The following is a 25,563-nucleotide window of genomic DNA, read 5'->3' as shown; positions in this document are numbered from 1 at the left end:
GGTCCTTAATTGTCACTTGTGCATAGTTAGTAGGTGAATCAGTGATTTTTTTTTAAATTGTATGGAGGTAAAACAGAGAAGAAAAAAGAAACAAGCAGAGGTAGGAGAGTTTAACACCCTCTACCCACATGGATCTCCACATTTTATTTGGCACTGAAAAATACATCCTGCATCCCCTTCCTCCCAGATTTGCTCTAAGTCCATTAGCACTAAAGATCAATATCCCACTCCCAGGGGTGGCTTTTCCTATCTATTGTGCTGTCCCTCAGAGAATTTGTGACGGTAAGAAAGGTTATTTTATTTTATACTCTAAAAAGCAAATTCAGCCAGGAGGACAGAGAACTTCCAATTTTAGAAATCTACATTTAGAACTGGAGGGCTGAAGGAGTAGAATAGCATCCAATCTTTTGATACCTGTAAAGGCAACTTTCCCCTAGGGATCAAGTAATTAAGGGAGAATGGGGAAGTATTTTATTTTACTGACCTAGCAAATATATATATTTGAATATGTTTACAAAGTTTAAGAAACAGGCAATAGAGATAAATAGAACAGGAAAACTTTCTGATGAAATATGGTCTCAATATTAATATTAGGGGGCTGGGGTTGTGGCTTGGCAGTAGAGCGCTCACCTAGCAAGTTCGAGGCCCTGGGTTCGATCCTCAGCCCCAGATAAAAATAAATAAAATAAAGTATTGTGTCCAACTACAACTAAAAGATAAACACTTAAAGATTTTATATAAATATATATATATTTATATATATATAAAATAAATATTAGGGATGATCTCTAAGCATGTGACTTTCACACAGATCTCAAATCCCCTCCCCCATTCTATCCAGAATGTTTGATACAAGAAGGCTGATGAACAAGACTTTTTAAGCTCTGGACCTGTCTTCTGCTGACCTAAACGATTTCTAAGGAAAACAGGTGAGAATCAAGTAAGCAACTCTTCAGAATTGGTTAGCACCAAGATTCTGATTCCTCTTCAGATGTCATCTGTAGAACATGATATGAGTTTACATCGTTCTCTCTCAAACTGATTCTTGGGGAAACACTAGGACTCTGAATGTGGACCAATCCATCTTATTCTTTTTTTTTTTTTTAATTTTTTTTAGTTATACATGGGCACAGTATCTTTACTTTGTTTATTTATTTTTATGTGGTGCTGAGGAGTGAACCCAGAGCCTCACATATGCAAGGCAAACGCTCTGTCACTGAGCCACAACCTCAGCCCCCGTTTTATTTTTTTAACTTTTTTTAAAATTTATATATACATATATATATTATATATAGTGGGACATTAGGCCTTTATTTTATTTATTTATGTGGTACTGAGGATTAAACCCAGTGTCTCACACATGCTAGGCAAGTGCTCTGCCAACAAATTACAGCCCCAGAAGCCCAATCCATTTTAAATGGCCGAAATGCTCTTCAGCATACCAGCTTAGAGTCAGGTTTAGACTATTTTAAAAAAAGCAAGGTCAAATACGCAAAATTATTTCTTTTTTTTAATTACAAAATATTTTAATTACTTACATGTACAATGAAAATTCCTAACAGAAGTATGTCTTCCTAAATTGAATGGGTAATTAGTTATCAATTTAAGTTGTTAAGATGCCTGACAATAAAAATTTATAGTTAATCAGTTACTGATGAAGTCTAAAGTGCCACACCAAAAAAAAAAAAAAACAAAAAAGCACTACTATATGATAATGTGAATAAAATAACAGCACATACTACTAATTCTCCTGCAATCACCCTAGATACCAAGAAGGCTGGGGTCATCAAAAAAAAGATAACAATCTTGATCTCTGAGGAGCTAACAGAAAGTCAGATTCTAAGTGAGTGGAAACCTAGAATACAAACACTACTGGATTATTAGGCAAACAATGGGATTAAACATTTTCCATTTAATACATTAATATGTATCACAAGTATACAGTACATGTAATACATATTAATAAATGGAAAAAATACACGCAAAATAGTGACAATTATATGAAAATTATATATCCCAGAAAACTGTTGTACAAAATTCTAAAAATAAAATTCTCAGTATTCTAGCAGATGATAAAATGTAAAGCACTTCCTCACTTAAAAGCATCAGGCACAGTGGAGCACATCTATAATCCCAGCGGCTTGGGAGGCTAAGACAGGAGGATTGAGATTTCAAAGCCAGCTGCAGAAAAAGCGAGGCGCTTTTTTTTTTCTGTCTCTAAATAAAATACAAAATAGGGCTGGAGATGTGGCTCAGTGGCTGAGTGCCCCTGAGTTCAACACCCACTACCAAAAAAAAGGCATCTGGTTTCTTATAAGAAAAAGTATTCCTCAGAGCATTCTTCCTTTTTGACCAACTGGAGCTCTCATTTGAGCAAAAAGATTTAAGGATGTGACCATCTTTTTCTCCATTTCTGAGCACAGTCTATTTCAACTCCAGGAACACTTTTTTTTTTTTTTTTTTTTTAATTTTTAGTTGTAGATGGACACAGTACCTTTACTTATCTTTATATGGTGCTGAGGATCGAACACAGGGCCTCACACAGGCGAGCGCTCTACCACTGAGCCACAACCCCAGCCCTCCAGGAACACTTACAAATAAAAGAGTTCTAGGGTTTGGAGTAAATTTTTTTGTGTACAATCTTACAACTTAATGTCATCCGTCCATCTTTAGCAAAAGCAATGCAAAAAGCCTCTGGAGTTAAAGAAGAGTCTGATGCTACTCACACCAGTTTCTTTCAACCTGTTCTGATGGGCCTTGTGAGAATGAGCAGATGCTACACGTCTGATTTGGACACCAAATATTATTCCCAGGTTCAGATTAGCCTCTGAGATTGAATCAATCTTGAACATTTTAAAACACAACTTTAAAACTATTATACCCATCGCATGGTTTGAGGACTGCGAACAAGATGTAAAGTTTCAAAGATATGCTGTGTTAGAGTCTGTAAACAAGTGAAAATAACACCTGGCATTTTGCCAGGGGAATGTTAGAGTTCCTAAACAAGTCTGGATGGTGCCTGGCAAAATGCCAGAGGGAGTGGTTTGAGAAGTAACAAAAGCGAGCCATTAAGTGTGGAAATTCCTTATTGGTTGACTGATGTATCTAGTTTATGCTAATTAGATAAGCTGTGTGGAATGTATAAATACTGCTCCTGTCTTGCAATAAATGGCTCCCACCCCTGCTGTATCAATCTACGCAAGTTGTTCGTCACACCCCGGTTATTTTGCTGCAGCCAGCCGGACTGCGGCAATGCTGAGACACTAATTACTGCCTCAGCTGCTAGGACAGCTGCCCTCCACTTCTCTCTTCTGCAGGCTCATATCTGAGAAGAATAAAAGGGAAGGAATGTCTGGAATCTCAACAAATTCCTCAAGAGTAAACCTGAGAATGTAGCCTTCTCCAAACTCTACCAGTTTGTCATCATTCATAAGGATGCAGCTGAAGCAATCATCCTAGATACCAAGAATGAAAGTACAGATGACTAAAAGTCACCCTCCTCCTACCTCCATTAAAACACAACATGACTGCTATCTTAGAATTTCCCAACACTGATTATGATTACCCTTTGGTAATTAGTTGGGTTCAAAGTCAATACTCTTATTTAACAGGAAAACAAAAATATCTATAGCTGTCAATTCCCAACAGACAATAAATTATTTGACTTGAAGCACAACTTGCAGTAATGGCCTGTAGAAGCATTTCTTCAATCCTAGCATTCAAGGAATTGCTTTTACCTTATTGTCCAGTATTCAGCGATTCTAGGACACGGGAATCTGACAGCTCATTGTAAGTGAAGAAATAATTCTACTGAAATCATGTGTTCAGGTTGGAATAACAAGCAACCCAAGTAGCCACAATATCAACACCATAAAGAATAACACAGCCAGGGTTGTGAAGCTGTGGTCCTATAAAAGTACTACCTTTACGGGATAGTTTTATTTTCAAATGAAAACCAGGAAAGAAATCTCAATGATAATGCTTTTCTATGGCTTTGTTCTTTGTTGCAAACATACATGCATAACAGATAAACCACATAAAAATAGATGTGTTAAAAGGTTAAAGAAATGGAAAATGGACAGAACACAGTATTACTTCATTTTATTTTTTCTAATAAGTTCAAGGCTGGGATGGAGGAGTAGAGTTCAAACTTATTTATGGTTTCATGAAGCTTTCCTATGGGGGTGTTCTGAAAGTAATTTTGTCCACTAGTCTCCAGCCAAATGAAAAGTACCCAATTGTACCCTGCAATAAATGAAAGCCAAACTAAAAGTCCAGCAATGGACAGGCAGAACTATACTCGATTTATTCAATAAATGTTTACTGAATGTCATTAGGTAAACAAAGCAGAGCTAACCCCAGAGGCTGCCCTCAGCAGAGCTTACATGCGGTGGGAACATCTACACACAGAAGAGACGCTCATGACAGAATGCCACTGCTCTGATGGTGGGATGTGGGGCTTCAGAGGCTTCGGGAGCCTGAGAAATGGCAAATGTGTTTCAACCTCTTGGAGAGAGGTGACACCTCTAAAATGAGCATATATGCCAGGTCAAGGTCTGATGGAAGTGAGCATGGCTGTAGGCAAGCAACTCAGGCTTTATCCTAGTAGCCACATGTAATTCCTGAAGAGTCTAAGCAGAGCACGATCAGATGCAGGTCTGTAAAGATTACTTTGCCTGAACTTGGAGACTAAAGGGGGTGAGGAAGAGGGCTCCGAGGGAGTCTAAATGGCTATGTTAAACCAGGAAATAAAGGATGGAAGGTACGCCAGGGAAAGGAAGAACACCCAACAGGAGGGAGACTCAAAGAATTCTGTGACTAAATGGGAAGCAGGCAGTGGGTGAGAGGAAAAGCAGAGCAAGGATTACCTGGATGCTTGGCCTGAGTATGAGAGTGCACCTCATACCCCTCACTTAATGGAGACTACAGTAGGTTCCAAGGAATAAGGAGCTCGATTCTGGACATTTTAAATTTTGGGGACCAGTGGGATGAATTCACCCAGGGAAAAGTATGTGGAGTAAGAAGCATGGACAATCATGGGCAAAAAGTGATGAAACTCTAACAGGAAAGGGACAGGGTGAACCCCACAGTAGAGACAAAGGAGTAACAAAGAAGGAAGAAAACCAGCAGAGTGCAGTGTCATGAGCTACAAACTGAGCATCACAAGCAGGAGGCATGCCAGCACCCGTGCTCCTGAGAGACCAAAGTAAGGGCTGAGAATGTTTACAGCTCTAACAAGAATTCCTGATGACCCCAATGAGTAGAATCTGTAAGGCTGTGGGTAGAAGAAGCCAGATTGCAGCAGGTTGAGCAGTGAAAGCTAAAAAAAAAAAAAAAAAGAAAGCAATGAGCATAAACATGTTCCAGAAATATGACTGTCAAAGAAACAGAGAACCAAGGTAGTAACTGTGGAAATAAGATGGAGCTGAGAGACATTTTTTGATAATCTTATTTAAACATGTTCAATACCTAGGAAGGAGCCAGTAGAAACACCAAAGATAAAAGAGGCCAAGTGTGGTGGTGCACACCCATAATCCCAGCAACTAGGGAGGCTGAGGCAAGAAAAGTGCACGGCTGAAGCCAACCTGGGCAACTTAGTGAGACCCTGTCTCAAAATAAAAATTAAAAAGGGCTGGGAAGGTGTGGCTCAGTGGTCGAGTGCTTGCCTAGCATGTGCAAGGCCCTGAGTTCAATCCCCTGCACAAAAAAAGGGGAGAGGGTTAGGGATATAGCCGAGCAGCAGAGTACCCCTGTGTCCAATCCTTAGTATGGAGGAAATAAAAGGCACAATAAAAGAAGATAAAACAAGTGTGTAAGGTTCTTGAGAAAGCAGCAGAGATGTGATAAAAGCTTCAGAAAGGGGAAGTCTTCCAATCCAACACAAGAGGAAGAGGAAAGGATGGAAATGGATGAAAAACTTTAAAGGCTGCAGAGCCAAATGTTGGAGACATATTCATTCACATGATCATGTGCTTTCTCTCTCTTTACATACCCACCAGTAACACGGGTTTTTACATGAGGGTTCCAATTTTCCCATAACCTCACCAACCCTTATCATTGTCTATTTACATTACAGTCACTCCAGTGTTTGAGATGGTATCTTAGTGCAGTTGTGATTTGCATCTGGGAGCATTCTCTTCAGAGGTCAACTATTTTTCTCTGTGAAGAAAGAGGTAAGGCTTTCTATTGCAAGGAAGAAAGGAGCAACCTGAAGGGGGAAAAAAAAAAAAAATGTTTGCAGAAGGGTAAAGCAGTCACCAAGCAAGAAGACTACCACCACAGGCTTGAGGTACCCTCTCATGTCCTGTAGAGATTTTCTTCTCCAGGAGTTCTTTAAAAGTTGTTCTAACCAGAATTGGAATAACTGCTCAGAGAATTTTTTCATTTAAAAGCAGTAACAGAATGCTCCTGAAAAATCTTATCATTTTGTTTAAAGTCACACCAGAGGGGCTGGGGATGGGGCTCAAGCAGTAGCGCGCTCGCCTGGCATGCATGCGGTCCGGGTTCGATCCTCAGCACCACATACAAACAAAGATGTTGTGTCTGCCGAAAACTAAAAAATAAATATTAAAAAATTCTCTCTCACACTAAAAAATAAGTAAACAAAAAATAAAGTCACACTAGAAATGACACTTTGCTTAAGATTCACTCTTCTTAAACTTTGAAAATGAATCATGACTCAAACACAAGTTCACTACAGATCTGACAACTTTACTGTAAGAATTTAACTACAAACAGTGCTAATTTCATCAAATGGTAAACTGCCAAGAGAAACATCACACATCCATCGTTTCAATAATGAGTCATTCTGTGCTCCCTTCGGCAGCACATATACAATAGTAGGTCACTTCTTCAAAACACCTGCAGATAATCATATCACAAAGTGTTTACTTAAACTAGTAATAAAAATCACATATATACAATAATCAGTGACACAAAAGAAAATGATTTTATTCAACCAGTTACCATGTAGAGCATAGGCAGGCTTTGATTTCACTAATCCACAAGTACATTCCTACATGATATAAAGATTTAGAGATGTATCACCAAAGTATACTATTACATACGTTGACCACAATTTTTTTTTCCACATCTTAGAACTAACTTGTACTGTGATCCAGATTAATACCAAGGGTCTTATGGTAAAAGATGTTGTTGTTTCAATTATCTATTGGTGAGTAACTTGCCACTCCAAAACTGTGGCTTAAAATAATAGCATTTCTCTTAAAAATGAATTTTGAGTGTATGAAGCTGGAGTTACTCACTAGGTCGCAGGCAGTGGGAATTTAACTAGAACTAAAACAAGCCTTGTTCACATATGTGGCACATTCTAGTGGTCTTTCTCTTTCCAGCTAGTCTAGACCAAGCGTTTCTATAAACACTGACTGGCTTCTAAGGCAATGAAAGCTAGAGCTGCCATGCCTCTTAAGGACTATTCCCAGAACTGGCACAGTATAACCTCCACCACCTTCTATTGGTCAAAACAAGTCAGGTAGCCAGCCTCAATACAAACGAAGCAAAAACAGCCTCTATCTTCTGATTGCAGGAGCCAGCAGTCAAGCACAGTGATGGGAAGAATTGGAGGCAGTAGTCATCTTTGCAAACAATATATTCCAGCTGTAAACAATACCACAGAATATCTCCACCGTACTGAGTTCAGGATTGAAGCACTTGAGAAGGTACAGACTTTGTCTATTTCCAAAACTACTCACTTTTTAAGCTTCAGAAAGAATATCCCAGCAAAAAGCTGACCATGTAGAATGCTAATTTCAGGAAAACCATGGAATCTTCTTTTCTGGGGTTGTGGGAAGGATAGACACCATCTTTTAGAAATGGTCTGAGCATGTGTTTTCCTGGATGAGATCTATCACTTCCTGAAGTCCTTTCATAACTTACAATTTATTATGCACATGAGTATGATCTCCTTTTTAAAAGTGAGCCTAACACATATATACAAGCATTCCCTAGCTATTTAAACTCCTGCTATCCAAACTATCAAAAAATTTAAGAATCAAATAGATGGACTGCTTCAAAACTCCTTTTTTTAAAACTATTTTTAGCAGTAGATGGACATAATAACTTTATTTTTATGTGGTGCTGAGGATCAAACCCACTGCCTCACATGAACTAGGCAAGCACTCTATCACTGATTCACCACCTCAGCCCCCAGCTTCAAAACTCTTGCTACTGGCTCTCCTAGATTTAGGAATGAGCTGGATTTAGATATCACCGAATTCGTTATAATCTGAAAGCTCAACATCTGAACTCTGCAACCCAATAAATGTGTATAGAAAAAAAAAAGTACTCATATTCTAAAATATTAACTTATCTTTAGGTAGTATAATTATAGACCATATACATTCTTCTTTATATTTATTTGCATTTTCTAAATTTTCTTCTGTTATTTGCTTGCAAAATTTATTGTTTTAAAGTTTGTTTTTTGGTTTTTTTTTTTTTTAAGATGGACACAATATCTTTATTTATTTGTTAGGTGGTGCGGACGATCAAACCCAGTGCCTCACATATGTGAGGCAAGCACTCTACCACCGAGCTATAACCTCAGCCCTTACTAGGCCAAATTTAAAAAGACTGTATTGTGGACTAAATGTTCTTGAAAACTTTTTAATTTTTTTAATTATATATTTGACCCACAACAAATTCATGTTGTTGTGGGTCAAATATATAATTGACAGATAATTACTAACTGATCCCCTCTAGGAAGTCTATTCGGGTTAAATTCAACCAATACCCATCATATCCCTCTTGTGCATTACTCAACACATACAAAACACACAACATTTTTTTAAAAAATCATAGAATAAAGCTAGGCATGGTGGCACACAATTGTAATCACTGCTACTCTGAAGGCTAAAAAGCAGGAGGATTGCAAGCTCTGAGGCAGTTTAGGCAGCTTAATGAGACCTTGTGGCAAAATAAAAAAGGACTGGGTCAATGTTAGAGCTCCTGAAAATTAAGATAAGGCCAAGCTCTGGCTGGAACATACAACAGGCATTTTCTAATTTTAAAAACCTTACAAGAAATTTTTTTTAACTACAAGTTTAGCGGGACTGGTGGCACACACCTTTAATCCCAGCCACTTAAGAGGCTGGGGCAGGTGAGGGGAAGAGAATCCCATGGGCCTACCCGTTGGAGACCAATCTGGCAACCCAGTGAAACCCCGTTTCTAAAATAAACGAATGAATGAATGAATAAAGGTACAAGATTGATAGCTTTGGTTTTTATAGCTATTCCTTATTTTAAATTCCTAGAACTTGATCACCTCAATCACAGACATAAAAATCACTTGCAGAAAACTCCTTAAAGGTTAACACACTTCCTCTTCAAGAGAAACGGCCTAGAGGATAGAAGAAAAAGGACCTAGCTAGAAGTACTAACACAGACTGGTATTCACACAATGCACTGAAAGACATGCCACAGATGAACTGCTGTATTAATAGAATCTAAATATATGGTTACATACTCAACCCTGAAAACAGTTCAAAGGGGTCAAATTCACCCGGTGCAACAGCCACTCTTTAAAGTTTAAAGCACACTACAAAATGCCCTCAGGGTTCAATAATTTTTCCATGCCTCCAGGCATTATGTCCGTGACTTCGGAACTTTGAGGTTCAGATGTTATCAATTCACAAAACACATCAGTTTCAGAACTCAATTTTTGCCCTCTATAGACTTTAATCCTAATGAGCGAACAGGACAAAGAAAAGCATGGTAACAAGATTGTACCCAGCTGCAATGAATTCTGCAGCTGTCTCACCTACTTATTTGCTAGTGAGACATCGTAAAGAGAACAGAGTGTTCTTCTACGGTCATCTTAAAATAAAGCAGGCAGCTTTTATCAGACGCAGGACAGATAAATTCCATTCCCTCAGTTTACCCCAATACTCCAGGATAAATGTCCCTAGTAAAAGAAGTCCCCCCCCCGCCCCCGCTTTTGTGGATTCCTTGTCGCCAGGAAAAAGTCGAGACTACAGCTTGTGACAACACTACCCTCGCGCGCGAAGGAGATGCGAATATCTGGGGAAGGACCAAGTGGAGAAGGGGAGAGTCAGCAGGGAGGTCCCCTCTCAAAAAAACGGCGCTAGCGCAGTGACAACACTACAGCTGTGAGCAAAAACAAAAAATACCCGCATCCCTGCGGCTCCAAACAGAGAGCAGTAAAGAAAACTTTCGCTCTCCTCTCCCACCCCTGCCTCCTCTCGGCAGGAAGAAACGACAGCTGAAGTGCCACAGAGCCGGCTCGGAACGCAGCACCCCGCGAGCCCGGGAACCGGAGAGGCAGGGAGGTGGGAGAGGGCAGGAGTAACGGGGCACACCCGGCCCGGCTGCGGGGAAGGGAGGCGGGGAAAGGACCGGGTCGGAGGAGGCCTCGCGAGCTCGACCCGCACCCACCTCTACCTTCGAGGCCTGTCGCCGCCTTGCCGGCCGGGCCCAAGCTCCCAGAACGCCACTGGGATCTCGGAAGCTCTGCCAGCCGTAGAAGCTGGAGAGAACACCGAAGCCGACCGGCAGCGAAGGGGCGGAGCATGAAGGCGCCGGTCACGTGGTCCCGGCCGCCTCACGTGACCCGGTGCGACTCGCGCGCCGTCGCGGCCGCCTGCCGCCCCCCGGCTCTTTAAGCTCTCGGAGCGCAGGGCTGGGGGCACCCTAGAAGTCCGTCGGTTTTCAAAGGCCAGTCCTGTGTCGCGATAGAGCGTGGTGGCTGCGGCCGGGTCTCACGCTTTTGTTCCTTAGGGAAACCGGGGACGCGCGAGGGGCGGGCTTCGGCTCTCCTTCCCGCGGCAGATCGCAGAGGAGGGCCGGGACTCCCACCCCTAGGGAACTGGGACAAAAAAGCTCCCCGCCCACTCTAGGGCGGATCCGGCCCGAGGCACTGCCCAGGTGGTGCTGCTGCCTGGGAAGTTGGGCCGCGGAGATGTTTTACCTGGGCACGTGTTTTCCCGCCCCTCGCCTGCCCTGGACCTAAAGCACCCGAGGAAAGCCGAATGGTAGGGAGGGTGGTAATTGGGCTAAGATAAAAAGAAAGGGGACGAGGCACAGGGTCGGGGGAATGGAAGCCGGCAGAGTACCTCGGATGCAGACAATCAAGGTTGGAAGGGACCTAAGCAGGCATCTGACACAACCCGTTTCTTAAAAGAAGTGGGTATACTCTAGTCGGGAGAGGAGATGCTTGGTGCTGCGCATGCTTGTCACATACAAAGACAGTCAGACCTAAAATCCTCTACAGCTCCCAGACTCCCAGTTAGATGTACAGAATTAAATCCAAATTTGGCATAGCATTCTAAACAATCCTGTTCAAACTTACCTTTCCTATTTGAGCTCCCATGAAAAAATATAAAAACATTTTGTTTTCCAAGTATCACTTAATAGCCCTACTAAATTACTAGAAGAAACCTACTTTCCTCATCTGCCACTTAACCCGCTAAGGGGAATTATTTGCCTTGACTACTCAACTTTCATTGGGTTAGTTTCTTTTCCCCCCAACTTGCTTTAGTACTCTGCGTTTGTTTATTCTTCTATCTGAAATGTCTTGGATCACCCTGGGACGTGGTGTGGGGGTAAAGAGTTAAAAACTGATTTTTTTTTATTGGAGCATTTTAGTTGTACATAATGATGGAATTTGTTGTTACACAGTCGTACATGCACACAACAGAACAACATAATTTGGCCAATATCACTCCCCAGCAATTCCTTCCTCCCTCCTGATCTCCCACCCCTGGTTCCTTTCCTCTGTTGATCTTCCTTTGATATTCAAGAGATATCTCCCATCTTTCCTTAAAAACAGATTTTATTCACAAACTTGTGATATGGCAGTTGAGCCCGGTTCTATATCCTAATGTCTCATGTTCCTTAATAAATCATGATTTACCACTTTACTATCTGGTGCTGGCTTTATTATTATTATTATTATCATCATCATCATCATCATTATACTGGGGACTGAGCCAAGGGGTGCTTTATCACTGAGTTACATTCCCTGGCCTATTTATTTATTTAAAACGGAGTCTAGCTGAATTACTCAGGCTATCCTCTAATTTTTTTTAAGAGAGAGAGAGAGAATTTTAATATTTATTTTTTAGTTTTTTCGGTGGACACAACATCTTTGTTTGTATGTGGTGCTGAGGATGGAACCCAGGCCCCACGCATGCCAGGCGAGCTACCGCTTGAGCCACACCCCCAGCCCTGTCCTCTAATTTGTGATCCTCCTGCCTCAGCCACCCAAGTTGCAAGGATCACTGTCCTGCACCTCTGTACCAGGCTGGCTCTGGTTTTCTTTGGCAACCCCAAAGCAGGCATCAAATGCCATCTTCTATTTGTCTACTAATTGTTTTCCTTCTCTGCATCCTCCTTCCTGATTGAACTTCAACAATTCAAATTCATTTAAACAGCATCATTTGCACTTCTTTCCTGATTTTCACAATACTGTACATATCCTAATCTCACATTGCCTGGAAATGTGCTATATTCCTATAAGAGGTGAATTGACTATTGCCATCTTCTAAACTCTTTGAAACAGGATTCTTTGGATTTAGAACAGTATATAGGACGTGAATATTCATATTCATTGAATAAAGTGACTTGACCAAAGTAGTTGTAGTCAGTGAATTTAAGAGGCTTATTTCACACAGAGAAATCAGTTTCTTTTGGCTAAAATCTGAAAAGAACATCTATGAGATATATTTGTTTGAGACCAAAACAAAATAGGGGGTTGGGGTTGGAGTATTTCCTGAGCACTCACTGCTTATGTGTCTGATGCCATCCTTGGAGCATTTTGGAGGATAAAGTTGAATGAGACATGGTTGCTGACCTCCAGGAATGTGAGGTCTGGTTCATTATTCCAGTGCAAAGTATCATGATACAAATGCTAAGTGAACACAAATGAGGGACCACAATTTAGGGGTCAGAAAAATTTCCTAGGAAGGTGAATTTTTAGGACAAGTAGTGGATGAAGAGGTGAGGGAAGGACATTACAGGAATAAGCAATATGTTCATGTCAAAGAAGACATGAATCGATATTATTTGTTTAGGAAAAAAGCAAGTAACTCTGTATTGATGGACTTGGTAACTTCATTTACCTCCAGGAAAAGGAAACCTAATTTGGCTAATTTGTATGTACTTGAAATAATGACATTTATTTGTATTAGTATTATTTGGGACTGAATAACTTTCATCAGACAGATTATAGGTTCTTCATCTGAAATTGACCTAGGGTAGTGCTAGGTTGTTTGTTTTACTCCCCCTGCCCAAACCCACCCCAAGCTCCAAAAGCTTTCTATGATTGTTATGCTAAAAATAGCAAAATTACTTATTCCAGAGAAGATTATTTTAGTGTCCTATAAATTTCTTCTACATGGTAAAAGAACTCAATATAGAAGCAGTAACTTAAGAAAGAAATGGGGCTGTACCTCCAGAGCCCAGAGATAGATGGGAACCACTCTATTTAATACAAATATATAATACACTGGTAAAAAGTATCTTTCACAAACCTAATGAAATAATGTGAGGTTTAAGATGGTGTGGAAATAGGGGAATGATTCTAGTCACTCTTGAGAGCTTAGAATTTCATTTCAAACGTTAATCTCTCAATAAATGGAAATCAGAACATCCTCTTTCATTCATTCCTTTCGTGCATGTGAGTCTCCTCTGTGATGATTTAGGTAGATAATCCCAATTCCTTCAACTGGACCATCTTTGCCAAGAATATCTTCTCAAGGTCCCCTGTTTTTCACAGGTCAATGGAAGGTTCTTGATATTGGGCAAGCTAAATTAAAAGGAATTTTGGTGTCTTTCTCAAAGACTTGAATACGACTTCTTCCAAGAGAATGAATACCCTTGGGAGCACCCAGATTGTCTTCTGTATCTACCTTTTTTTCTCTACTTCTTCCCTCCTTTTGGGGTTGGTCAAGATGGAGAGAAACAAGCCAGTAGACTACCAGGCAACTCTGAACAGGGAACATTTTTGTTTGCCATATAAGATTGGTAATATTTAGTAATATAGCCAGGATATCTGTTAGTCTCAGAAACAATGTAATTATTTTGAGAATTGAGAATAACAACTTTTTTATAATTTTTAAAATATCTTTATTTTATTTGTTTTTATGTGATGCTGAGGATCAAACCCAATGCCTGGCACATGCTAGGCGAGTGCTCTACCGCTGAGCCATAACCCCAGCCCGAGAATAACAACTTTTTAGGATTTTTAGACATGTAATGAAATATAGAATCTATATGTAGAGAAATTCCACTCTGATTTTGTTAGTGTAGCCAAAAGGTAAACATGATTGTCTCAATAAGTTTTACAGCCTTAATCATCAATCAAACTACGGTGGTAATAACTTTTGTTTTATAATTGGGATAAATAAACATTGCATAAACAGGAGCAGATTAGGAGAAGTAATAGAGAATTGGAAAAAAACTTTCATGCTAATTCCTTTTTTCCCCCTCACCCCTAGAAGTACATGAATTCCCTCTGCTGGCCATGCAAACACATTAAATAATCAAATAAGTATCTTCAGCCAGCCCTGGCTGAAGTAGATTACTCTGACTCATAACTTCAACTGCACTGAAGCAGATCCTATGCAGAAGAGGTAGCATAAAGAGATAAACCTATGTTGTTCCCTAGTTTAAGCATAAAACCCTTCTAACCAATACACCTTTTGTGACTACCTAATATCTCTTCTACATAAGTTCACCTTTATACATAAAAGAATTTAGTATCCTCTGTTTAGTTCCTGTTCCACCTACATTTAGCTATGACAGCACCAAAGCTCCTTAGGAAGCAATCAGCTTCTGGTAGAAGACAGGAGGTCTTTAATCTTCTGAAAACTAGGAGTTCTTACAGCATGTGACTCTAAACCACGACTGGTCCTCTGGATGCTAACATACATCTTCTCCCCCACCCCCTGCCCAAGGCAGGAAAAATGGGACAAATTAGATGGCTCTATGAAGAGTCAAAAAATACAGAATGAAGGACAAGAACCCTCTTGGCTTTGGTTCTTCAAAGAGTTAAGATTAGGGGGAAAAAAAGAGAAGACAGAACTGTTGTAGATTAAAAGAGACTAAATAAACATGATATTCAAATGTAATGCATAAACCTTAAATGGAATTCTGGTTCCATCTTTTTTTATTTTTATTTTATTTAATATTTATTTTTTAGTTTTAGATAGACATTATTTATTTATTTTTATGTGGTGCTGAGGATTGAACCCAGGACCTCATACGTGCTAGGCAAGTACTCTACCGCTGAGCCACAATCCCAGCCCCTCCATCTTTTTTTAAAACATTCTTTTTCTTTTTTTAGTTGTAGATGGACACAATAACTTTTATTTTAAGTGGTGCTGAGGATGGATCTCAATACCTCCTGCCTGCTAGGTGAGCGCTTTACCACTGAGCCACAACCCCAACTGCCACAGTCTGGCTGGGCACAAAATCATGAGCCACTCAAGCAGGAACAAACTTTATTTCCAAAACTCCCACCAATGCCACGCACGCGGCCTTCTCCAGGGACACACTACACCAACAGGAAATCCCTCCTCCGGAATTCCCTCCTACGGCACTTCCCCAACCAATGGGAACTCTCCGGGAGTCCCAGGAGAGCTCCAAAGTAGCAGTCTGAGGCGGACAGCAGGGGTCTAATCTCCAATTGAATGCACATCTTAACATAATCATTATCATCTCAATGGCTTGCTGGCTTCACCTTTCAACCAAAAATGCCATGCGTCATTCCTACTTGGCTATGGCTCTCAGCATCTCCCCCCTTCTGTTTAATTAAACAACAAGCAATGTGGCTTAGGGACCCTGCTTGTTAGGTTGTCCAATACAACATAAGGTCCTTACCCATCATCGGATGAGCTGACCTCTAGGCGTCAGCCTCCTGTCTTAGGTTGGTACCACTGCAATTGGATCATATCCGTCACTGACTACCGGTTCAGCATACAGCCATTCTTGTGGATAGGCCTTTGCACCAGTGTGTGGGGGGGTGAGGTTCTTTGCCTCACCTCTGTTGGCCCCCAAATTTTAGACCATCACTAGCAGAAGGGAGGAGGATACAGAAATGCCACGACACTAAGCCAATTGACGGCTCCTTTGAAAAATTAAACCACCGGTGACACCATCAGCAAAGATACTCCAGCATTACCACAATTCGCTGTACCAACAGATAGTTCACAATGTATACAAGTGATACATAGTCCAGGCAAGTTCTGCAAGCAGTTCAAAGCAGAGGAATCTATCAATATGTCCATTTCCTCCCAAGTAAATCGACTCCTTGATTGAGCATTACTTCCTGAGTTATTATTCATTGATGCATAAGTTTATACAGTTTACTGTGATAGCTATCGAAGAAGCTGTAGTTTGGTTTTATCTTTGTCTTCACTGGCACTGGGATGAAAATAGGAATTCTGGCAATGATGGCTAAAAAAAAATATGTAACATTCCAACAGGTACTAAGAAAACAATTTTCTGAACAATTTACATTGTCCTGAACAGAATTATTAAATATAATGAAAAGGAAAGGTGAAAGTAAACAAACAGATCTGTTAACCTCCTTATTTGTACACATATTAAAACAATCCCCAACAGCTGTTTACCCAATTTAAATTAAACCATTAAAATCACGTGAATAAAAAACAATTCGGATCCATTTTTTCATGAACGCTCCTCATATATGATATATGGACATATGCACATACAGACATACAACAAAAAACACAAGTGTGCACACAAATGTACAACACATAAGACAATAGTAAAGGCCTTGTAGCTTTACACAGGTGAAATCTCCATTGCAATGTTTAAAAACTCCACAGTCAAAAAATAAAACTGATGAGAAAAACATTAACCTAGGTCTGTATGAGCTCAAAAAATAAAATAGAACTTTATTATGTGGAAAAATACAATAATAAAATAGATATTGAAAAAAGCATCCTGGTTAATCACTGTCACAGATGTAAGAATAGCCAAGCTGGAGCTCTGGATATCAGCTGTTATGGATTTGAGTCAAATCATCTTCTTTTTGGTCTGTAGAAATCGCTTTGGTTAGTCTCTCTGGAATCCAAATCGGCTGCTGTTCTCCCTGTGGAAACACACAAACAGAACCCCAATTCCAGACAATCACTGGGTCAGGACCTTTCCATTGTCCTGTTAGAATATCCTTCCAAAGTACCTTAGGCTTATGTAAATTTTTTGGATACATATGTCTTTCTGCAGCACTAAGCCCTGATGAATCCAAATTTTAAAAGTTTAGAGTAAAAAGCGTTATTTTATCTTTGGGGGATATATACCCCTTTCCAATTCCCTCTTTTTGCTTTAATAAGTACATTTTAATAGTTTGATGAGCTCTTTCAACTATGCCTTGTCCCTGTGGATTGTATGGAATTCCTGTTATGTGAGTAATGCCAAATGATGAGCAAAATTGTTTAAAAGAGGTAGAAGTATAACCAGGACCATTATCCGTTTTTAACTGTTTTGGAACGCCCACAGTGGCAAAATTTTGTAAGCAATGAGCTATAATATCTTTAGTTTTTTTCTCCGGCATGAAGGGAGCCCATCAAAAATCTGGAAGAAGTATCAACTGTAACATGCAAATATTTTAATTTTCCAAATTCTGGCAAGTGTGTGACGTCCATCTGCCAAATATGGTTAGGTATCAGTCCTCTAGGATTGACTCCAAGATTAACTTGTGGTAAAAAGGTTACACAATTTTGACATTGTTTTATTATATGTCTGGCTTGTTCCTTAGTTATTTTAAAACACTTTTGTAAAGTATTAGCATTGACATGGAACATTTTATGAAAATTTATAGCTTCTTCTATTGTGGAGAAAATATGTATGTCATGTGTAGATTTATCTGCTAAATCATTGCCCAAACTAAGGGCTCCAGGCAATCCTGTATGTGCCCTGATATGTCCTATAATGAATAGATCTTTTCTGTCCCAGATTAGACTTTGTATAGTGGAAAACAAAGAGAAAACAGTAGAGGAAGGAGAAATCTTACTAGCATCTTCAAGGGATACTATAGCATTAACTACATACTGACTATCAGAAAATAAATTAAATACAGAATCTTTAAACATCACAAAAGCTTGTAAAACTGCATTAAGGTCTACCTTTTGAGCTGATTGTTTGGGTACTAAAAATGTACAAGTTTGATCAGGGGTAACTACTGCTGCTGTACCATTATTAGACCCATCAGTGAATATATTTGGAGCATTCATGATAGGTGTTTTTCTTGTCATTTTTGGAAAAACTATAGGATGCAAGGACCAAAAAGACAACAAAGGATTAGATGGTAAGTGATTATCAAATAAAACATTAGATTTACACATGATTATTGCCCAAGTATTTAACTCATTAGCTAACTCATCAATTTGATCCATAGTATATGGAATAATAATTTTATTGGGAGAAATTCCAAACACTCCCTTTGCTGCTTTTATTCCTTTGAGTATTAATTGTCCTACAGCCTTAGGATACCTAGTAAGAATAGTGTTAGGAGAAGAAGATAAATGTATCCACAATAATGGACCTTCTTGCCAAAATACTCCTGTAGGAATATTTTTTGTTGGTATTACAATAAATAATAAAGGCAAACTTATATCAATTCTATCCAAATGCATATTTTCCATATATGTTTCAATAATTTTTAATGCCTTTCTTGCTTCAGGCGTTAACCTGCGGGGTGAATTTGGATCTGATGGACCTTTTAAGATATCAAATAAAGGTCCCAACTCTCCTGTTGGTATGCCTAGATAAGGCCTTATCCAATTTATGTCTCCTAATAACTTTTGAAAGTCGTTAAGTGATTTGAGTTGATCTACTCGTATTTGAATTTATGGTGGACGGACCATGGTTGAGGATAATAGAACTCCTAAATAATTAATTGGAAAATTTAATTGTACTTTATCTCTTGCTATCTCTAGATTATAATTTTTTAATAAATTTGTAAGTGTGGCATAACATTCTAGCAATGTGTTTTTATCTTTATGTGCTAATAATACATCATATAGTGAAATATTTGTAGTTCAGGATTTTGATTTCTAAGTGGCTGGATTGCTTTGTTAACATAAATTTGACACATAGTTGGGCTGTTAGCCATCCCTTGAGGGAGTACTTTCCATTCATATCTCTGATCAGGACCTTCATGATTCAGTGCAGGGATAGTAAATGCAAAACGTGGACTATCCTCAGGATGAATTGGAATTGAAAAAAAACAATCTTTAATATCTATAGCTAAAACATACCAGGTTTTTGGCAAAGCAGACAATTGGGGAATCCCCGATTGAGCAGGTCCCATAATAACCATCTCATTATTAATGGCTCTTAAATCTTGCAATAATCTCCATTTACCAGATTTCTTTCTGATGACAAAAATGGGAGTATTATGGGGAGATATGGAAGGTTGTATATGTCCCTCTGCTAATTGTTGTTTGACCAGGTCATGGGTTACTTGTATCTTTTCTTTAGTCAGGGGCCACTGAGGAACCCATACTGGTCTTTCTGATTTCCAAGTAATTTTTATTGTCTCAGTGGCCCCTTCTGAAAACCCAATCCATGTCTATTTATTCCTTGATATATTTGAATTGGTGCTGCTATACCTTGTTCTTGTTCTCCTAATGTTTTTTCTTTCCTAAAACCTTGTCTAGCCCTAGTAGTGGGCACATTATGATTGATGTTATTTGTTAATGTCAAACCTAATTGATCTGGGACATCTCGTCCCCATAAGTTTATAGGAAGATGATCCAATACATATGGCTGTATAGTTCCTTCAGATCCTTCAAGATCCTCAATCTAATACCATTGCACTTCTATGGGGATTAGTCGCCACTCCTAGGCCTTGAAGCGTTTGAGTGGCTTGTTGTAATGGCCAATGTTTTGGCCATTCTTGATGAGATATGATGCTAAGGTCAGCACCTGTATCAAGTAGCCCATTAAATTCATGTCCTTGAATATTTAGTTTTAGCATTGGGCGAGAATCTAAATTTAAAGACAGCATAGCCCAATCTACACCTGTGGAGCCTAATCCCCTGGAACCTCTTTCTATAGTACGACTAGAAAATTTATCATGCAGGCTGGGTATTATTAATAACTGTGCTATTTTATCTCCTGGTGAAATTACTGATATACCTCTTGGAGAACTAGCTATAATTTTTATTTTACCTACATAATCGGGATCAATTACTCCAGGACTTATCATAAGTCCTTTTAGTGTAGAAGAACTGTGTCCCAATAATAAGCCTACTGTTCCTTGGGGAAGAGGTCCTTTTACTCCTGTGGGAATGATTTGAACTCCCATCTCTGGAGTTAGTACTGCTCTGGCGGAGGTGCAGATGTCCAAACCTGCGCTCCCTCTGGTTTGTCTGATGAGGGATTTAATGGATAATGTGTCCTGGGCACTACCCTGATGGTTTTGCTGGGTTCCTCCATTGCCCTGTATATTTGTGGTTGTGGACCCCAGAGCATTGGGCCCCCCAGTCCATTTTTTGGCAATGGAGCCTGATGCTTTTCTCCACGATATCCTGGGTAAACACCTGGTCCTTGTCCGTTTTTTGATAACAGAGTACCCTCTATGGTGGTTTGAGAATGGCATTCATTAGCCCAATGTCTCCCTTTATGGCATCATGGGCAAATACCCGGTATTCTACTCCTTTGATACCAAGCTTTGTTAAACCCTCCTCCTATGGGGCAACTCCTTTTAAAATGTCCTGTTTGTTCACAACTGTAGCATGTTTTTGGCCTGGCATCTAAAGCCTGTTGTACTGCAGCTGCCAAGACTTGCCCTTGTTCATTAATGTCTCTACATAATTTAATATATGTGTTTAAATCTCCATGTTTCCACAGTCTAATGGCTTCTCTGCACCAATGATTTGCTTGCTCATAAGCCAGTTGTTTTATTAATGGAATTGTTTGTTCTGTATCCCCAAAAACTCTGGCAGCTGTTTGAATAAGCCTATCTACAAATTCAGCATAAGGTTCATTAGCTCTCTGTATTGCCTTAGATAATTGACTTTGTAAATCTCCATGTCCTTGTAAAGTCTTCCATGCCCTAACTGCGTCTGCAGCAATTTGTGCATATATAGCAGGATCATATTCAATTTGTTGCCGTTGACCCTCATAAGGTCCTTTTCCTAACAACATATCTAGATTTCTTTGAGGGTAACCGGCTGCTGCATTTCGCCTAGCTGTCTCCATGCAAAATTCCTCATTGGCAACCTTCCATAACAAATATTGTCCTCCATTTAGCACAGATTTACACATGCTAGCCCAATCTGCTGGCGTCATGTCCAAGTTGGTAATGGATTCGACCATGCTTACAATGAAGGGTGCTTGGGGACCATAGGTTGTTACAGCCTCCTTTAACTGCTTCACTGTTTTGAAATCTAAAGCACAGTGAATTCGCTGCCCTCCTGCCTGCTCAAGTACAGGGCATGCTAATCTTTGAGGTCCTGTCTCAGGATCCCATCTATCAACTACGGGGGTTGAGGGCCACTCAGCTGTCTCTATAGGTGGAGCTGTTGGTTGAATTATGCCCTCTGGTGATAGAACGGTGTTAGTAGCAGCCTCCTGTTCTAGCTTTTTCCCTAATAGCCCCTTTTCCTTTAAATTTTCTTCCTCTGTCTGACTAGCTCAAGAGACCTTCTCTTTTGCTTGATCTAAAATGTCTTTCTCCATTGTCTGAACCTCTAACAATTTACTTAACACTCTTTCAGTTTGTTTTCTACTAATTTCTAATCTACTATAAAGATAACGCAACCCAACAAGATAACACAAAACAAAACCGAAACAGAATGAAACAAAAACGGAACAAAAAATCATTGTATCAATTTTCCTATTTTCTTGAAATGTATTTTCGTGGTCTATCTCTATCTCTTCCTCAGGGCCAAACAACTTCAAACCTTGAGCCAACCATTTTTCCCAGTTTGCCTGAGAAAGTTCTAGGGATAGGCAGCTTGAAACAAAACAAAACAAGAACAAATTGTTTTTTGAAATGGTCACCCATTCTCTCGCCTTCCCTCAGGGGCGAGCAATTTCACTTACCTCCGAGCTTCAGGCATTCCCTGTACGGGCTGCCAAATGCCGAAGTCTGGCTGGGCACAAAATCACGAGCCACTCAAGCAGGAACAAACTTTATTTCCAAAACTCCTGCCAATGCCACGCACGCGGCCTTCTCCCAGGACACACTACACCAACAGGAAATCCCTCCTCCAGAATTCCCCCCTACTGCACTTCCCCAACCAATGGGAACTCTCCAGGAGTCCCAGGAGAGCTCCAAAGTAGCAGGCCGAGGTGGACAGCAGGGATCTAATCTCCAATTAAATGCACATCTTAACATAATCATTATCATCTCAATGGCTTGCTGGCGTCACCTTTCAACCAAAAATGCCATGTGTCATTCCTACTTGGCTATGGCTCTCAGCACCCAGCCCTTCTGGTTTTGTCTTTAAAGAAGCCATAAAGGAGGGGCTGGTGTTGTGGCTCAGTAGTAGAGCGCTTGCCTAGCATGCTTGAGGCACTGGCACTGGGTTCAATCTACAGCACCACATAAAAATAAAAACAAATAAAATAAAGGAATTGTGTCCATCTACAACTAAAAAAAATTTTTTAAAAGCCATAATTGTGGAGAATCACAGAAACTTTTATGGGGATGAAGATATAGCTCAGTGATAGAGCACTTGCTTAGCATGCATAAGACCCTATATACAACCCCCAGAGCAGCATAAATAAATAAGAGAAAGGAAAAAAGAAAGATAAATTAAATATGGACTAGATATTAGAAGATATTGGATCACAGGTTTGAAGCCAGCTTCAGCAACTTAGCAAGACTGTAAGCAACCAAGCAAGACCCTGTAGCAAAATAAAAAATAAAAGGAGGGGGCTGGGATTGCGACTCAGTGGTAGAGTACCCACCTTGCACCTGTGAGACTGGGTTTGATCCTCAGACCACATAAAAATAAAAAATAAATAAAATAAAGCTATAAAAAAGAGTTTTAAAAAAAGAAATGGGGATGTGGCTCAGTGGTTAAGTAAGTGTCCCTGGTACCAAAAACAAAAAGAAGAAAAAGAAGCTATTTGGGGATTACTGTTCTTTTAGGTATGATAGTAATTTTGAAAATGTCCTCATTTTGGGGAGATGGCAATAGTATGTAAGGACAGAATATAACCAAAAATGTAATACTATACATATTCATAAAGAGAGTACAATGATGAAAAGTTAACAATTGTTAAATATATGAATTGTTTTTTGCACTCTTCTTTAAAATTTAAAAATTCTTTAAATTTTTCTTAGTAAAAGGTTGGAAGTTCTTAGGATGAAATATGACCTATTCACTCCAAAGTGAGAAAGCAGGACATTTCAGTAATTTGTTTATTCTAAAAGGTCTTTTGAATATGTATCACATGCTATCCACTGTATTAAGCTCTGGTTATACATGGGTGAATAAAATAATAATGGTCTCTTTTGTGGGTGCTGTACTACTTCCCCCAATTTCTCCTTTAAGACTGAAGGATTTAGCCAGGTGCAGTGGTACACATCTGTAATCCCAGAGGCTTGGGAGACTGAGGCAGGAGGATCAAAGCCACCCTCAACAATTCAGTGAGGCCCTAAACAGCTCAGCAAGACCTTGTCTCTAAATAAAATACAAAAAGGGTTGGGGTGTGGCTCAGTGGTTAAGTACTCCTTGGTTCAATCCCTGGTTAAAAAAAGACTAATGAAAGGATTTATTCCCTCAGCTTCTGGGAAGCTTCTGACAGCTCTTTTCAGTGATTATCTTGGCTAAAGAAAACTGCCTTTGGGGCTGAGGATATAGCTCAGTTGGTAGAGTGCTTGCCTTGCATGCACAAGGCCCTGGGTTCAATCCCTAGTACCACACAGTGAATACACACACAAAAAATGGCTGCCTTACCTAAAGTCATTCCCCTTCTAGGGACAGCCTGCAACATAAGGCTAAGACCCAACTCCCTCAACAGGGGCCAACTCTAAAGACCCATCTCAGCTTTGGAACTCCCTCTGGGATGGGCTGGGGCCTGGTTGTGACTAGATTGCCACTCTTGCTTCCATCTCTTTCCTCTACAAGTCCTGAGAGCCTTGACCATTGAAGAGGCCATAAATAATTATGCAGAATGACTCATTTCATCAGCCACCCTCCTTCAGCATAATGGATTAATAAACAGAGAGGACATAGTAGCAAAGAGGGAGGCTATACATGAGCCCAGCAGCATGACCTCCGCCCACTAGTGTGAGTCTACTGCCCCGAACAAATAGTCAACCTGCCACCAACAGAAACCATAGCTGAAACCCAATAAAGAACTATCCCTTGAAGACACTTTGAAGACAACTTGGTGGCAAGTTGACCATATTGGATTCGACCCCCCACTGGCAGCAGCAGGCAGTCATAGTAACAGCAACAGGCAGGTATCCTGTTTCTGGTTTTACCTTTCCTGCCTGCAGGATCTCAGCCAATGTGACCAACCAAGGGTTTCTGTTGTATTTGATCCATGAGCATCACATTCCACATATCTTTGCATCATACCAAGGAACCAACTTTAGAACAAAGGAGATGTGGCAAAGGGAAAATGACCATGGAATCTACTGGACTTGTCATATTGCACACAATCTGGAAGCTACCGGTCTAATGAGCAATGGGACAGAATGTCAAAAGCTTGGCTGAAGTGCCAGCTTGCAGATGATACCCTACAAGGATAAAGCAGTGTCCTTCAGGATGCAGTAATGCCCTAAATCAATCCCTGTTTTTTTGGTATTGTATCCCAAGAGGAGACTACCTGAGCGTGGGATCCAAAATATGGAAGCAGCAGTCCCCATTTACTATCAATTCCAGTAACCACCTGGGGAATTTGTGTCTTCATCCTCAAAACCCTCAGTCACAAGTTCAAAGGTCTTTGTTCCCAGGAGGAGCATTTCTACCAAGAAACATAGCAGGAGTCTCTATTGAACTTGAAGTTATATCATCATCCAGGTACTTTATGCCCCTCATTCCAAGGACCAGCAGGCAAGAATAGGATCTTGGTTGGGGTAACTGATTTACCATCAGGAGGCAGTAGAGCTACTGTTATATAATCAAGGCATGTATTGAAAATCAGAAAATCAAATTGGACATATTTTGGTGCTGTCTTGCACAATTGCAATGGCTAGTCCTGAGGAGGTAAAGAGGAGGTGGTACATATGTGCCTCAGGAGTCTGAGGCACTTTACCATGTAAGTCACCTAAATTTTCCGAGCTGCTAATTGTCAATGAAAAAGATCTATAATAGATAAGAGAGAAGGAAGAAGATGAACATCAGTTGCAGGCTCAACACTAGTTACAGTTAATTAACACTAGTTAATTCTAGTAGCCTTTCTTCTATAAGTTATTCCTAGGGAAAGAGGCCGGCTGCGTGCGGTGACACCCTTGCAATCCCATCGGCTCAGGAGACAGGAGGATTTCGAGTTCAAAGCCAACCTCAGCAAAGGGTGTGGCACTAAGCAACTCTGTGAGACCCTGTCTCTAAAAAAAATACAAAATAGGGCTGGAGATGTGGCTCAGTGGTTAAG

The 25,563-nt window shown here is 40.1% G+C and overlaps 2 protein-coding genes across 6 annotated transcripts in view; both read right to left on the bottom strand.

Annotated features, from left to right (window-relative positions):
• Nucleotides 1–10,812, bottom strand: part of Rcbtb1 (RCC1 and BTB domain containing protein 1) — a 46,067-nt gene extending 35,255 nt beyond the window's left edge. For 2 of the 5 annotated variants that reach the window (XM_046453987.2, XM_046453985.2), the window contains exon 1: nt 10,417–10,548. Coding sequence is in view for 1 of the 5 variants with exons in the window: in XM_058582561.1 (XP_058438544.1) it covers nt 10,411–10,546 (136 nt within the window). In the remaining 4 variants the exon portion in view is untranslated. Of the gene's footprint in view, nt 1–10,410 lie in introns of all 5 variants that reach the window. The other 3 variants (XM_046453986.2, XM_046453984.2, XM_058582561.1) reach the window with 2 other exon arrangements.
• A 3,348-nt stretch (nt 10,813–14,160) lies between these two features.
• Ebpl (EBP like) overlaps nt 14,161–25,563 on the bottom strand; it is an 84,023-nt gene continuing 72,620 nt past the window's right edge. The window contains exon 5 of the transcript XR_009227764.1: nt 14,161–17,092. The gene's annotated coding sequence lies outside the window, so the exon portion shown is untranslated. The remainder of the gene's footprint in view (nt 17,093–25,563) is intronic.

The sequence above is a fragment of the Marmota monax genome, unplaced genomic scaffold (genome assembly GCF_021218885.2).
Source record: "Marmota monax isolate L192 unplaced genomic scaffold, Marmota_monax_Labrador192_F-V1.1 WCK01_AAM20220418_F8-fsc00011, whole genome shotgun sequence".
NCBI lineage: Eukaryota > Metazoa > Chordata > Mammalia > Rodentia > Sciuridae > Marmota > Marmota monax.
This window is presented reverse-complemented; position numbering and strand designations above follow the sequence as displayed.